Source organism: Drosophila arizonae, chromosome 4, assembly GCF_054131065.1.
Source record: "Drosophila arizonae isolate 15081-1271.41 chromosome 4, UAZ_ARI_1.0, whole genome shotgun sequence".
In the NCBI taxonomy this organism is placed as follows: domain Eukaryota; kingdom Metazoa; phylum Arthropoda; class Insecta; order Diptera; family Drosophilidae; genus Drosophila; species Drosophila arizonae.
Window position 1 is genome coordinate 4111880 of NC_142924.1, and position 15338 is coordinate 4127217.

At 46.6% G+C, this 15338-nt stretch overlaps 1 protein-coding gene across 3 annotated transcripts in view; it reads left to right on the forward strand.

The window, feature by feature from the left end:
- The window catches only part of RhoGEF64C (Rho guanine nucleotide exchange factor at 64C), a 132797-nt gene extending 118666 nt beyond the window's left edge, over window positions 1-14131 (forward strand). For 2 of the 3 annotated variants that reach the window (XM_089467977.1, XM_018008484.2), the window contains 4 exons: window positions 6994-10145; window positions 10285-10680; window positions 11891-12118; window positions 13713-14131. In XM_089467977.1, the coding sequence (XP_089324103.1) occupies window positions 6994-10145; window positions 10285-10680; window positions 11891-12118; window positions 13713-13844 (3908 nt within the window). In that variant the 3' untranslated portion in view covers window positions 13845-14131. The remainder of the gene's footprint in view (window positions 1-6993; window positions 10146-10284; window positions 10681-11890; window positions 12119-13712) is intronic. The other variant, XM_089467978.1, reaches the window with a different exon arrangement.
- Window positions 14132-15338: the final 1207 nt, after the last annotated feature.

The window sequence follows — 15338 nt, forward strand, 5'->3', positions numbered from 1 at the left end:
TTACGAAAATTTATAGTATTTTATAGAAACATATATGTAATAATATTTGTCGCTTATTCTATGTAGGCTGCTTTCAGCGAGCTATTCCAGAAACTCCAGTGTCCAGTACGATGAAAAGATAATATTAGTTCTGAAATGAGAGAAAATAAAAAGCTTTTGATTAAATTTAAGTCAATATCCAATATTTTCGAAATGGAAATAAACTGCGTTTGATATTCATACAAATAAAACTTAACTAAAAGAATGCAGATCGTCCCGTTTTGCTTTCTCTCTTTTAATATACTTTTTATTAACCTAATCAACAGCATCACCTTCTTATCAGTCTCCCAGGATTTTAAATGGTTCTCAAACTGGTAGTCGGATTTCAGTTATTTTCTTTTCGTAAAGGCCAAAATGCCCGCTTCCCAAGCAACTTCTCTGAGATATGAGTTTATAGTGCTTCTATCTGCAGACTGTAGCGAGCGGCTTTTAAACTCCTAAAGGCTTCTTAAGAGAACTGCAAAAAGTTAGCGCTCATTTGGCTGTTTGAAATGTTTGCTGTGCTTCTAGCTCGTCTTCCTCTTTCTCTCCTAGGCGTTGTTGTTGCTTTTCGCAAAAAATTATCGTAAAAGAATTTTACCTGAGCTACGTGACTGCTGAACTTAATATCCGTTTGTCATAAGCGTTTCTAATGCACACACACTCATACTCACACACACACACATCAGTTCTAGCTGCACTTAGCAGACACATACATACAGACAGACCTACATACATACAACTTGCACGTAGAGCAGGCAGGAACGGCTCTAGCCGAAGGGGTAACCATGGGTAGGTGGGGCTCTCGAGGCACCTGTAAAGCTGCGACGCGTTGTGAAAAACAAAAGCCAGCGACATTTTCTAGCTAAATTAAGTATTTTTAGTATTTTTTAGAAGTTGTCTGAAACTTGTGCAGAGCGCGTGCCTTAGCTATTGTTGTTGTTGTAGAGATTGTTCTTGTAGATATTGTTGTTGTATTTGCTGTTGTTGCTGTTGTTGCTGTTGTTGTTGCTCGGCATCCTATCTATGTCTCTGTTGTCTGCCAATGCATGCGCAAATTTTACGAGTTTATTTCTGAAAGGTTCCGTCGTTGCGCGCGACGCTTTAATTGCATTTTGATGCCCGCTGCTCGCTGCTCCTGGGCAACAGCATCTACTGCTCTCTTCTTTAAATAATGCAGCGCATTGTCTGCAGCAATCAGGTGAGCAGCCACGCCTTCACTAGCACAAGCGCAAGAAGAAGAAGAAGATGCAGAAGAAAAGCAAAAAAGAATCAAGTCAACGACTGCTGGCCAGCTATAAAAGCAGCAGCTAGCCAAAGTAACTCAGCTTTTTTACGGCTGCTTTTTGCCCACAAAGCCACACAGGCTACAAGCAAGAGGGTATACGCTTTCCTATGCAGTTTGCAGGGTATTAATTACATAAGGAGCAAAATAATAGTGTATATAGTAGGTTCGCTGCTCTTCAACTTCTTTCTCTCTCTCTCTCTCTCTCTCTCTCTCTCTCTCTTTAGGCTTGAAGTAAGGGTATTCCAGCGTCGTTCTTTGCTTTTGGCATGGAAAAGTTGCATTTGTTGCTTTTCTCTCAATTTTGTTGACATAAAAGCGACGCGACTGCCATTAAAGAAAAGTGTAGCATGCTTTTGAGGGTCTGGCGCAGATTTTCTTAGCCTCAGCGCGCCAGCGAAGGAAAAACGCTTTTCGCAACGTTGTTATAACCGTGCAGTAAGAAATTTTCCAACACATTTGGCCTGCAACTTGGGGCCAGACTTGTTTTGGCCAGTTCCTTTTGTCTTCCTCTCCCTTGGCAGCTAACCGTACGCCTGCCTACATCTTCCGCTGCTCTCTTGTTTCTTCTTTTTCTTCTTCTTCTTCTTCATCTCCTCATCGTTTTCGTGCAGTCATTTTCCTGGATATTACTTCTTTTTGCCATTTCGAGCGCATTCATTCTGCTGCACGTTGCAAGTTGCCCGTTGCACGTTGCTCGCTGCCCGTTGCCGTTGTCCCTGGGCAAATAATTTCACTGATAAAAGATTTTCAACGCATCTTCTGTTCGCTGTTTTGCGCTTTGGCAATATGTTTTTCAGCTGCTCTCCCACTTCTTTCGGCTGCTTTTATTTATTTTTTTATTCTACTCCCTAAATGGGAAAATATAATATAGGCGCTGGCGCTGGCGCTGACGTTGGCGTCGCCGGATGCGCCCTGTAAGTAGTTTACGCGCATTTAAAAGAAGAAGCCGAAACAGAGGAAGACCCACTCAAGACAAAACGCGACCCAGTGGCCAAGTCAGCAGCATCTGGCGTCCTGCAGCAACAAGAAACAGGAAATGAATGTTGTGCAGGCCAACAAAACGTGCCACGACAACAGCAGCCAAAAAGCAGTCGAGCCAGCAGTTGTTGTTGTTCTTGTCGTCATTTAATACCCTTTAAGGAAACCCCATAAACTACTTATATGTATGGATATATATCTACTTGATCGGAATTATAAAACGAGACTCGATGCAGCTAGATTTGGCTGACTGTTCATTGCTCTACCGTTCTTCCAAATCTATATTATATATTTTATAGTCAGCATTTATTTCGGACTGAGAGTGAGCCAAAAGTTTATTGCAATATTAAATGTAGAGTATTCTATTTCGGTTATTCTGCAGGGCATTCAAGAGTTCCTTAATCCCATGCCGAACTGCTCATTTCTTTGTTGATGCCACCTTCGGCTGCACTTTGTTGCTGCTTTGTTGTCTCAGTTGCTCAGTTGCTTTGGCTGCTGCCTGCCACTTGCAATGGGCATTGTTTGCTTATTTCACTGACAAAATGAAACTCAAATCAACTCGTGCATTTCTAATGCGAGTTTATATGCTTTATCCCTTGAAATTCGTATCAACGTAAAACAACTATCATTTGCCACGCCCCCACATGCCTCCTTCAGCCACTGCCACCGACATGTTCTGACTTTTATGGCTAGTAAATTTTTTCCTCGCCTTGCGAATTTCTTATTGAAATGAGCCAAAATGTGCACAATGTTTGCAGCCCAAACTCTTGAGCAATATTATCTCTGTTAGCTCTGGTCTCCCCAGCTTCAGCCCCCAGCTTCGTCTTCAAGTCACAATCGCAATCGCAGTCCCAGAAACCCAATTGCTGCTCGGCACTTTGCCAGACGGAGTCAGAGTCGAGCCAGTTTGTCAGCTTGTCAGCAAGTTGAGTGTGGAGCTAAGCATTAGGATGCCATGAGGTAGAACAGGGCGGGCCAGTGGCAGGGCGCGCATCTGCTCACTCAGTTCAGTCCGACTTGCTTGCCGTTGCTTTTGTTACTCATTTATTTTGATTTGTTTACCATTGCGATTTATATTTGTTCGTTTTCGTTTTTCGTTTTCCGCTCTGGAAACTAGTGAAAAGAGCGCGCATAGCAATAAAATTAAGCTCGGATTTATTGACCCATTTCAGTTTGACTCGCTATAGCCCCTCAATCATTCCCCTCTCCCTCTTGCGCTCGCTCTTTACCCTCTCTTGGCTGGCTGGCTGGCTGGCTGGCTGTCCGTTTTGCTTTTGTGCAACAACTAAATTAAAATGTTTTACTAATCCCGACAAGTAACGCTTTTAATTACTTTTTCTTCTCAAATGCACACAGACACATTTGTAATGGACCAGCGCCCATGTACACGCCCCCAGCCCATTGCTCACAGCCCACGGCCATGCCTATTCAATACGCTGCTTATCCTTACATACACACTGACATACATATTATATGATAACAATAATGATAGACTGAACAACAATATTTATACATCAGATAACGAGCGACAACTAGAAAGAGATAGATAGAGATATAGAGAGAGAGAGAGAGAGAGAGAGAGATTGATTTTTGGCATTGGCAAAATTGCTGTAAAATTGTATAAAACCTTTATTTCTGGCATTTAATTTAATTAAAATGAAAAACAAACTGAAAGTTATTTTACGCATAAATCGCATCAACTGAAGAGAGCTGGCAACAATGTTTCCATTTCCATTTGATTTCAGCAACATTTTGCGTGTCATACTCGTGCAATTTCCATTGCATCCTCTTTGGCTCAGTGGCAAATAAGCTTGTTATCAGGGAGCTTTTCATTTCATTGACAAATCTATGTTCTTTACAAAAATATTTTAGTTAGCCAATCAATCGGGTCAACAAAGCTAACTATGCTTATACATGTGTGTGTGTGGTGCGTATGTGAATGCGTGTGTGTGTGTGTATACATTTTGCTTGCAGACATTTGATAAATTTTTATAATTGGCCATAGAATTTGTATAGCCAGAGAGCTAGACTCTAGTATCTCAGAGATGATTAGAAAAAAATTCAAGCTAGATTTTGGCTAAAAAGAAGATTCAGAGAACTGAAAAGATAAATTGACCCAGTTGTTCACATGAATCTGGAATTTCGATAGAGGTATTGTCTTTGCTTTCCTCTGCTTTGTTTCATATTAATCTACATTTAGTTTCATGCATTTTCATTCTTGTCAAACTTTTCTCTCTGTTCACCTCCAATTACCAGAAACAATTTTAATTTGTAGTCAACTTTTCGCTGGTATTTGTCAACTCATCAAATATCACGTATACGCCGCACTCATTTACGTCGCATTCATTTTATTAGCTAACACGAATGCTTTACAATTGAGCTCTGCTTATACATTCAGCTGCTTACAGCACAGAAGGTGTTAATTAAATATTTTAACTCAAAGACAAGCGATTACAACAACAACAACAACAACAACAGTAACAAACAGCAACAACAACAAGATAAGCAAACGTAATTTTCAACAAAATCTCATTAAGTGGCTCGTACTCGACAACGAGCTGCCGAGCTGCCAAGCAGGTGGCATTTAGTGTACTCTTAAAAAAAAAATAAAATAAAAAAAAAAAAAACAAAACAAAACAAAACACAAAGTGAAGAAGAAATAAATGAAAGCCAACAAAACGAAAGGAAAAGCATGGCAAATGGAGAACGAGTTGATTTCATCTCATTCGTGCATTGTCTGCATTGTTTTCTCCAGCCCGCTCTCTCCTCTTCTTTCTATCTGTCACTTATATCCTTGTTGTTGTTGTAATTTGTCGCTATTTTGCATAGAAAACTAACTTTGGAAATGCGATTAGCACACAAAGGTTCGATTGAAATTCAAGTGCTTGCCACAAATAATTAATTCGATTCAAGTCAAAGCCGACGTCGACGCCAACGCCATAGGCAAAAGCCACTCAGAGTGCTAGAGTGGCCGAGAGCAGGCAGCATATCTGACAGATGTACATCATTAATGCTGAAATCTCTACGCTGATGATACTCATTAACATAAAATGTCCACCTTTGGACATGGCCAAAGCTCAAGCACCTCACCGCACCGCACCGCAGCGCACGGCCATAAAACCAGCTCACTTTTCACACTCATTAAAATGGACGAGAGCGAGCATGATAAGGACAACGTTAGCTACTGCTGCTGCTGCTCAAGGACATCAGCAAGCGTGTCGCTGTCTGTGTGTGTGTGTGTGTGTGTGTGTGGGTGTAAATGGCTGATGGCATGTCTTGCAAGTGCCTGCTTATCGTCGCACAGACTTGACGTCTATCTGACGTCAGCTGCGTCGTTCAAATTTCAAAGATACGCGCTTACGAGAACCCTTTTCGCAGCCGCATTTCAGTTAAGACTCGGAGAAAGCCAACAAATAAAAATACCAAAATAAAGCGAGCAAAACACATTTAAATGTAATCTATTATCTTAATTCCGACACAAATTGTTTGCCACGTCTCGCGCTCTGCCCTTCGGGCCGCTGCCTGCGGTGACAGCCGCGTTCTTTCATCCAATTTCGCCCCGCAGCTCGCGCTCTCTTAACCCGACCGAACCGACCGAAGCACAGCCTCAGCCTCAGACCCCCTCTCTAAATAATGCCAAAACGCCATTTAGCAGCGTTGACTTGTGCACCCAGACTCAAGGACTGGCAATTCAAATGCCAGCGTAGGACAGCCAGAGCATGCCGGCTACAAAGAGCGAACGGCGAACGGCGAACGGCAGCCGCTGAAAAGCAAACGCTTATCGGCCGCAACGTAAATCACCCAATTTACCATAAATAAAGATATGTACATATTGTCAGCGAGCGTGGGGAATAGCTAACCCACTGGGTGGCCAGTGGGGCAGTGGGGCCACTGGGGCAGCAGCAAAGCCGCAGTAGAAGCCGCCGCCAAACCAAAACCAAAACAAAACACCTTATCGCTGGCAAGCACATCTTTAAGTGGCTGTCAACGTGGCACACAAGGATGTAGGTTGGGTCGGTGGTTGGGGCGTTGGTTGGGCTGGTGGTTGGGCGATTGGCTGCGTAGTTGGCTTGGTGGGCTTTACCCGTGGGCGTGGGGCTGGCCGCCCCAAAGACATATAAATCTGCATGCATAAAGTGCAGCCAAGTGGTCAATGTGCTTAGCCGAAAAAGAGCTAGGACTACACTGTGAGAAAATGGCTTTCATAAGTTGAAAACACGCTAAACTTTGGTAAGATGTGCAAGTATTTCATCAAAATCTCAGGTTAAATTATAGGATTAAGATTCAAACTGTAATACCAAGCTTAGAAAGATATGTATTTGATGATAGAATTTGGTTTTTAATTAGCCCTGTGCTAAACGCTGATCAAAATTAGTAAAAATAATAATAAATTTCTCAAATTTCTGTCTTCGTTCTCCTCTAATTTTTATGAAAAACAGAGAAAAGAGCGTAACTTAATTTTAATTAGGGTAATCAACATTTTCGATATCCTTCCATTCTCTGGCACCACGTACACAAATCTGTTGGCCGGGTCCCTTCATTCCCTTTAGCCGTTCATCAAGCTATGAAAAAAGCGTTTGCGTTTGCCTTTGCATTTGCCTCTGCTGTCTGCGGTTTATTTTGCAAAAGGCAACATTTTGCTAGCTGCGACACGCGATTCACCACTTGCCACTCACCACTAACCAGCTTTTCTCTACTCTTTTCTTTAGCAGGCAACGGCACAACAACAGCAACAGCAACAGCAACGACAAGGACTACGACAACGGCAACGACAGCCCAAAAGACGACAGCAGCAAATCGCGATTATGACGATGATGACGAGCACAACGACAGCCACAATAGCAACGACAAGGACCAAGACGAGGACCACGACCAGCAGGCTAAGGCTGAGGTTGAGCCTGCCACTGAGTCGAAGCAGGGTAAGCTGCAACAGCATCAGCAGCAGGAGAGCAAGGACGAGGCCAACAGCAGCAGCAGCGGCAGCGGCAGCAGCAGCAGGCCGCGGGCAAGTCAAAAGCGTGCAGCACAAACGACACAATCGCGAAATCCCATCAGACGCGCTCACAGCGAAAGGCATTTGTCTGCCCCGCCCAGCTCGAAGTCGAGGCCACAGCCTGGCCAGGACAAGCACGACCAGCAGCAGCAGCAGCAGGAGCAGCAGGAGCAGGAGCTGGAGCAGGCAGAGCACTCAGCATCAAACCCCTCGCAGTCTGGTGTCATTTTAAATTTTAAGGACACAATGGCGCTGCGCATAAAAAGCAACCGCAACGACTCGAGAGATTTATTTCAAAGGCGACCAACGGAGCCGCCGCCGCCGCCGCCTTTGCCCAAGACGCCGACCACAAACGGATTAGAGAAGCAGCCGCAGCCGCAGCCGCAGCAAATCAATAAGTCAACTGCTCCTGCTTCCGGTCCATCGCAGTCGCCATCACCGTCGCCGTCGCCATCTCGGCAGCAACAGCCAAAGCCACAGCCACAGACACAGCAGAGAACTGTGGTCCGGGTGGCGCCCTTTAACAAGAGCAGCGAGGTGCATCGCCTGAAAATCTCGCACAGCGAACAGGATGCCCACCCTCTGCAGCTGGAGCACAATGTCACGATGCGCTGCCACTCCCCGCATGCGGAGTCGGACGTGGCGCCCAAGAAGACATCGATACTGATTAACGGCGACGATTGCTACTCTACCATGAATCTCAGCGCCGATGCCGCCCAGCCGCTCTACCAGTCCTCCGTGGTGGTCAACAGCCAGACGGCGAACAGCGTCTGCATCAGCGTGAGCAGCGCCGAGGAGCAGCTCATCCAGCAGCACAATCTGCTCAACACGCTACGCAGCCAGCATGCCAATCTGGCTGCCATTATACCGATCAGGAGCAGCAATACCAGCGAAGTGAATCTGCAGCGTTCCGCTTCATGCATCTCATCCACGTCGAGCAGCTCGACGTCGAGCAGCAGCAGCTCGAGTGGACGCGGTCGCACCTTGATTAGGCTGGACTATGACAAGGAGCTGGCCACAGCCGGCAGCAGGCATTCAGCTACCACGACCACGCCCATCAATACGCCTTCGCCGCCAGCTATTTGCTCAACGCCGGCCACTCCACCGCCGCCGTCTCCTTCAGCGAGCGCTGCTCTGGTGCCGCACGAGACGGAGCTGCTTAAGATTCTACGAAATCCCGTGGAGGCTGTCAAACGGAATCTCGTGCCGCATGTCTGCGGCCTGCGGCTGCCCGCAACGGATGCCCTGCGCAGCAAGAAAATGCAGGAGACGCCAACAGCTGCCACGTCCACCAAGGAGGCAGCGCCGAGCAGTGGCTTCATAGCCAAGCTCTTGCAGGATCCGATGCTGAGCCAGGTGGCCGATGGCCTGGAGACGGACACTGTGGCAGAGCTGATCGAAAACTCGCTGGAGCGACTGCAGCGAACGCGCGAAGGCATCGACATGAGCGGCACCAAAGATCACGAGGACATGAACCGGCTGATCAACGTCTCGTTGCAGCGCGTGCGCCAGGAGCGACAGCCGGCAGCGGCCTCGACGACGGCGACACCAACGACGACTCAGACGACGACGGCGACGACAACGACCGCGACGACCAAAGAGGAGGATCGTCTGTCCAATCGGGGCAGCATCAGTTCCGCCAACAGCTTCGCCTCCGCCCACAACTACGAGCTGTTCGACTTTGAGGCGGCGGCCAATGAGTCCGATTGCTATCAGAGCTGCTCGAGCGAGATGACAGCCTCAGGCGTGTTGGAGGAGGTGGCGGCCGAGGCAGAGCCGGCAACAGACTCCGATGTGGATGCCTCGACACGCGCCAAGTTCTATCAACTTCTGGTGGACGCGACTCTCGCGGAGATCGAGCACAGCACGCACACAGAGGCCGAGCATCACTATGAATCCATCAGGCATCATGGCGATCCCATTTATGAGGAGATCAACGAAGTGCCACCGCCTTTGCCCCTCACCGCACCCCCTCTGAACGATGCCGAGCTGGATAAGAAGGCGGCGCGCTCCATCTTTGAGGGCGCCTCCAAATACGACATACTCTCCTACCTGGTCGACGCCAAGGAGCGCGGGCTGGTGCGCGAGGAGAGCTTCGACTACAGCAACAATCCGAAGATCATCGAAGAGGAGGCAAGCGACACGCTCAGCGAGCTGGAGAAGCGCGTCAGCTGCGACGATAGCCACAGCAACATGAGCTCCTTGTCACCGCCGCCGCACAACTTCATCTGCGGCAAGAGCGGCAGCGATGTGGAGCGCCAGGACTCGGGCGTTGGCTCCGAGACAAGCAAGTCCTCGCGCAGCAAATACCAGCCGGCTGTGAGTCCCTTGCACCTATGCGAGGACTGCGACGGACCTGTGGAGACGCAGCTGAGCGAGGCGGGCGTCCTCTACGCACCGCTCGTGTGCCGCAAGTGCGGCAAGAAGCGGGTGGAGCGCAAGGAGATTATCACCGAGATTGTGGAGACGGAGGAGAAATATGGCCGCGACTTGCAAATCATACTGGAGGAGTTCTGCCAGCCAATGCTGGTGGCCGGTCTGCTCACCCAGGAGCAGCTCTCTGCAATCTTCCTCAATACGGAAGACTTGCTCGAGAACAATCAGACGCTGGCCGAGCGTATGCGAGACGCCCTGGACATTGCTCTGGAGCAGGGCGACGATGATCTCCTGACGGTCAACATTGGGCGCATCTTTCTGGACTTTACCCAAATGCTGCACGCCTTCGAGAGCTATTGCGTGCGACAGGCGGGCGCCAGCCTGCTGCTGGCCAATCTCGAGAAGGAGAAGGAGCTGCTGCGCATCTTCCTGAAGGTCTCTCAAATGGAGAACGCCGTGCTGCGTCGCATGAATCTCAACTCGTTTCTGATGGTAAGCGATTGGCCGATGCTCGATTGTGTTTTATATGCATGGCTGGCCTCTAAACGTCTGTTTCTCAGTCGTCTAACCCCTTGTGCTGATTCCCTTTCCCTCTCTCTCTCTCTCTCTCTGTCTCTTTCCCTCTCTTTAGGTGCCCGTACAGCGTGTCACCAAGTATCCATTGCTGCTGGCGCGTTTGTACAAGGTGACGCCCGCACACCTGGATGGACGTGAGCTGTTGAAACAGGCGCAGGAGAAAATTGAATTGCATTTGAATCACATCAACCAGGAGGCCAAGGATGTGCCCACCAAGCTCTGGCGCCGCATCAGCTCCTCGAGCCCCAATCGGCGTGCCTCCTGCGAAATTGATATGATAAACATCAAGCTGCGCAAAATGGCCATCGACATACTCGAGTGGAATCACGATGAGGTCCGCTTCGCCATGGAGGGCAAGCTCCTCTACACGCAGCCCACCGACAGCAACTGGAAGAAGGCGCGCACCATCAAACTGACCCCAGTGAATGCGCTGCTCGTGACCAATGGCAAGGTAAGCTATGGATGGAGGGCAAAGCTACAGCTAAAGCTAAAGGGAGCAGTTAGTAGTAGAAGCTGTCCCCAACAGAACCTGTTACTTCAGTTCCCGGTCACGTTTGACAAGCGACAAACGATGCTCGGGCGTTTGACATGAGGTGTGGGCAATTAGCGAGCGCCGCTTGCACCTAATAGCCCTCACTTCATCTCTCTCATCTGCCCTTCCCTGCTCAACCTCTCGCTTTGCCTTTGTGCCTCTGCACAGGATCACGCCTTCCAAACTGGGTTTCAAGTGGACTGCAGGCCGGAAGACAGAGCCCGGGAGCATATGCGAGCCAACTGATGTCATGGCAACAGTTTTTGCCGTACGATAAAAGATTTCAACAAATCAGAGCACAGCCGACAAGGGCTACCGTGTGGAGTGGCGAGCGAGGAGCAGCCGGGCGAATGCCCGTTGACGCATCGAGTGGAACGGAAGCGCATCCGGCCTGTCCTAATGAAAAGTGCTTATCCAAGCAACTATCTGCTTTTGATGCCTAAAAACAAAACGAGTTTCCACATTCGTAGGCGAGCCATAAAAAAATAGCAAAGTCTGCTCTACTTACGAAAGTGCCCGCCCAGCCGATACCCTGTAATCCAGTTCTACAAAAACCCTAGAAAATCCATATATGCACCGCATCTAGAGCATATCCTCATCAATGCTCCACAGCGTTTGCTGGGTAGAAAAAACCAACGGCGTCAAGTGGGCCACAAGCCGAGTATCCCAAAAGGCCAGCAGGGCGCGCTCTATGCAGGGAGATGGGATTGTGGCACATCGATGGCGACGCAGTGCGTATGTCACTTGTTTGGTTTTTGTGCCCTGCTCTAAATTTTTGCAAAAGCCTTACCCGACAATTGCTCAATTCAAGGCAATTTCTTTTTTCTCCCCCATTTTTTTGTTTTTGCCGCTTGTTTCTGGGCTGTTGTTTTGGGTGCTGATGTTAGTTCGAGTCCTGCTGCTTGTCTTGCTGCTTCCTGCGGCAGTTGTTGCTCTGCCTGCCTGACAAGCTTTGTGTGCTCGCGTTATCTGTAGGCAGCACGACGCTCCTTGTTCCTCGCTCCTCGGTCCTTAGTCGTCGGTCCACGCTCCAAGCTTCAAGCTACGCTTTTTCTAGTTGTAATTTTGTTTAGTTTCGCTTTACACAATTTTCTATTTCCACTTCCATTTTTCCCTTTTTTTCTGGCAGCCAAGTACCAATTATAGGGCAGAGAAGGCCATGTCGGATAAACTGAATTTCCCGAAGCACAATGGCATTCGGGAGGCCTCGCTGCTGATGGTGAAGGAGAAGTGCGGACGGTACACGCTGACACGGGAGCCGTTGTATCTGGACAGATGTGTTGTGTGCAGCGAAGCGGATTGGGATGATTATTTCGAAGTGCAGGAAATTTCATCGAAGGACACATTCATATTCAAAGTGAGTAGACGCCAGCTGCACCCACCCTTACCCCTGCACCTACACCTACACCACCTAAGCCTAGCTACGATACCTCCTGTGCATTGTTTTGGCCCCCACGTCCCTTCCTCGCATTCGCTCGGATTTGGCTTTGCCTGTTGTCAGTTGACTTGGCATTTAAATGGAACCGTTTGCCTTTTGACTGCACACCAGCAAATGTTTGGGCTTCGTTAGTTTTGCCCCAGCCGTTTGGCGGGATTCCCTCGTCCCTTCCTATGCGGGGCTACAAGTTTCAGTTCAGCTTTCGCTACAACGGCTGGCGATGGCGGTGGATGTACCCAGCCAGACGATCTTACCAAGTTAATAGAGCAGCAACAACACAATTAACACAGTTAAAAGAGCAGGCAACAGCTGGTTAACGAAGACAGCGGAATAAAGCTAACTAACTAGCGGAAAAAAAGCTGAAGGCACAAAATAGAGACTAGTTTAGTAGGAGAGTAGAAGAGGACAGTAGGAGAGTAGAAGAAAAGGAGGGTAAAAGAGAAGGATAGTAGATGAATGGAAGAGTAGGAGAGTAGTAGAGTAGAAGAATAGAAGAAAAGGAGAGTGGGAGAGAAGCAGAAAGTGAGAGAAGGAGAGTAAGTGTAGGCGGAATAAAGCTCCAAGCAGAAATCAGAGAGTAGTTTAGCAAAAGAGAAGGACAATAGAAAAGTAGGAAGGTAGAAGAGTAGGAGAGTACAAGAGAAGGATAGTAGATGAGTGAAAAAGTAGCAGAGTAGGAGAGTAGCAGAGTAGAAGAGTAAGAAAGTAGGAGATCAAAAGAACCGAAGAGTAGGGGAGTAGGAAAGTAATGACTATCCATTACAAATGCCAGCTGACATGGCTGCCGCTGCCAAAAAGAAACCTCGCGTGCAACAGAAGAGTTTTGATGGTCTTTGAAAATTCATATAGCGTACCTATGGGAGCTGCACAATGCCAGTTTCATACAGTACAGTTTACGTATTTAATAACAGACAGGCCACATACACACACACACACACACACACTCGCCTACGCACTCATAATACACACACACATACATACTGCACATACATACAGAGTGGAGCGCATATAGAAATCCATTTGAAATCCTGTCTAATGTAAAGCGAGACGCAGCTTCACTCATGCGAATTTTTTTGTTGCCCCGAGGCACCGAGTTAAGCCATCGGGTAGATGATTGCGGTGGCTGCCTGCCACGAGACCCCTAACCGCCCTGACCTCCGGCCGCTCTGCCTCTACTGCTCCGCAGTCTTTTGAAGTGCGTTGAGGCAGCGCACGTAAAGTGCCTGCCAAAATGAATGACATTTATTGAAATTTAACAAGAGAATGAAAAAAGAAAAGAAAAACGTACGTGGAATAAAGAGAAATTGTCGCTGCGTGAAAGGACGAGTCAGGCTTAGCATAAATTGTGGCGTTTAGTTACGGCCAACTGGACACACAGACAGAGGCACACGCACACATATGACACCTGTCCAACTGACGTTTCAATCAAATATGTCTAACACTTTGACAACATATGCTTAACTCTCTCTCTCACACTCACTCTCTCTTTCTCTCTCTTGCTTTCTTTCCACAGGCTGAGGATGGCCTACGCACTAAGCAGTGGTACACACAGCTGCAATATCACGCCCAAGGCATGGGGGCGTGGCGCAAGCGGCGCAACGCTTTGGCCAACATAATGATCAACGGAATGCTCACGCGCACTTAGCCAACAACAACAGCAACAACAACAATTTGGAAATTGGCATTTAATGTGTATTCGATGCATTACTATTAACCAGCAATTGAATAATTATAGTTTAAGTGATATATATATATACATATACAAATTTATATACAATTTAACCATAGTGTTTACAACAAATACACCTACACAGAGCGAAAAAAAAGAAAGAAGAAAAGTAAATAGAATACCTATATACATTATACATAACACTCTATAACGACACAATAAAGAAATATATATATATATAAATTTGTTAATGATCTGTTTAATTGCGTTTTAATTGAGTTATTCAATCAAAGTTCAACACCTTCTTAGTGGGCGAGAATAACTGTTACGATTATGATTGGCATTCGGGTGGAAAAATGTTGATTACATTTTCACAGAATTGCCGCAAAATTGCGCAAAGTTTTGCCAACTTCTAGCCGCAAGCCCAGCTACAAAAACACTTTGCACATCATTGCAAATATTTAAACAAACAGACATACGTATATGCACGTTATGTTTGTATATTCGCAGTTGATTAAAACATTTTAAATCTCATCCACAAATACGAGCGAACAACAACTATAACATTTAACAAAACAACAGGCGAACAAACAAACACAAGCAGAGAGAGACCCAAGTGGTTTCGACTTTGGGGTTTTATGGCTCTCTGGACTGGGCTTACGCTTTCCACAGACTTTCCACAGACGTTTCCACTGGGGGTTTATTGCTTGTTTAATTACACAAATAACTGAGCAGATTATTATGGTTAAACACGAAACAGTAACAGTCATGGCCAGTCACAGCAATTGCTTCGGCAATACTGAATGGAAATCAAAGCCAGCACACAAGTTGTTTAAGTTCTCGAATACCCTCCAGAATGGCTTGTGAATTGAAAAACTCAGATGGGTTCGGATTATGTGTGAATGAATGAAAATGTGAGGAATAGAGTCCTTAAGCTTAACCAGAAAATTGTTATATATTTAGGAGTTAAAGGATCAGGATAAAGGAAAGGCTAAAGGAATATTGTAAGTGAATGCATTCCAGTTTAGTCTGAGCATTTGTTATACATGTTGGCCTGAAGGTATTTCCTATATGTTATAATGATTAAAGTCTAGAATGAAGCCAACCACATGCTGCCTGCATTAAGAAAAAACTCCATTATGAGTCAAGTGAATAAATCAACTATCTGATCTGGAGTGGTGAGCACGAATATAATTATATAATCAATAGAAAATAGTTAAGTGCTTGAATGCCAGTTACACAATGTGCTGATAACATACTTAGTCTTCCTCCTAAATAAGTCAAACAGAATCAAGTAGGCTTCAACTCGAGAAATATGAAAACAAAACACTTGCAAATTTCATGCGAAACTAATCGGATTCATGGCTCAATCATTGTCCTGCAGCAGCCTCTTCACACAACTTTGTTACTTAGTGCAATTAATGAGTAATGAAGAGCTGAAATGTAAATTATTTGGTCATAGTTACGACA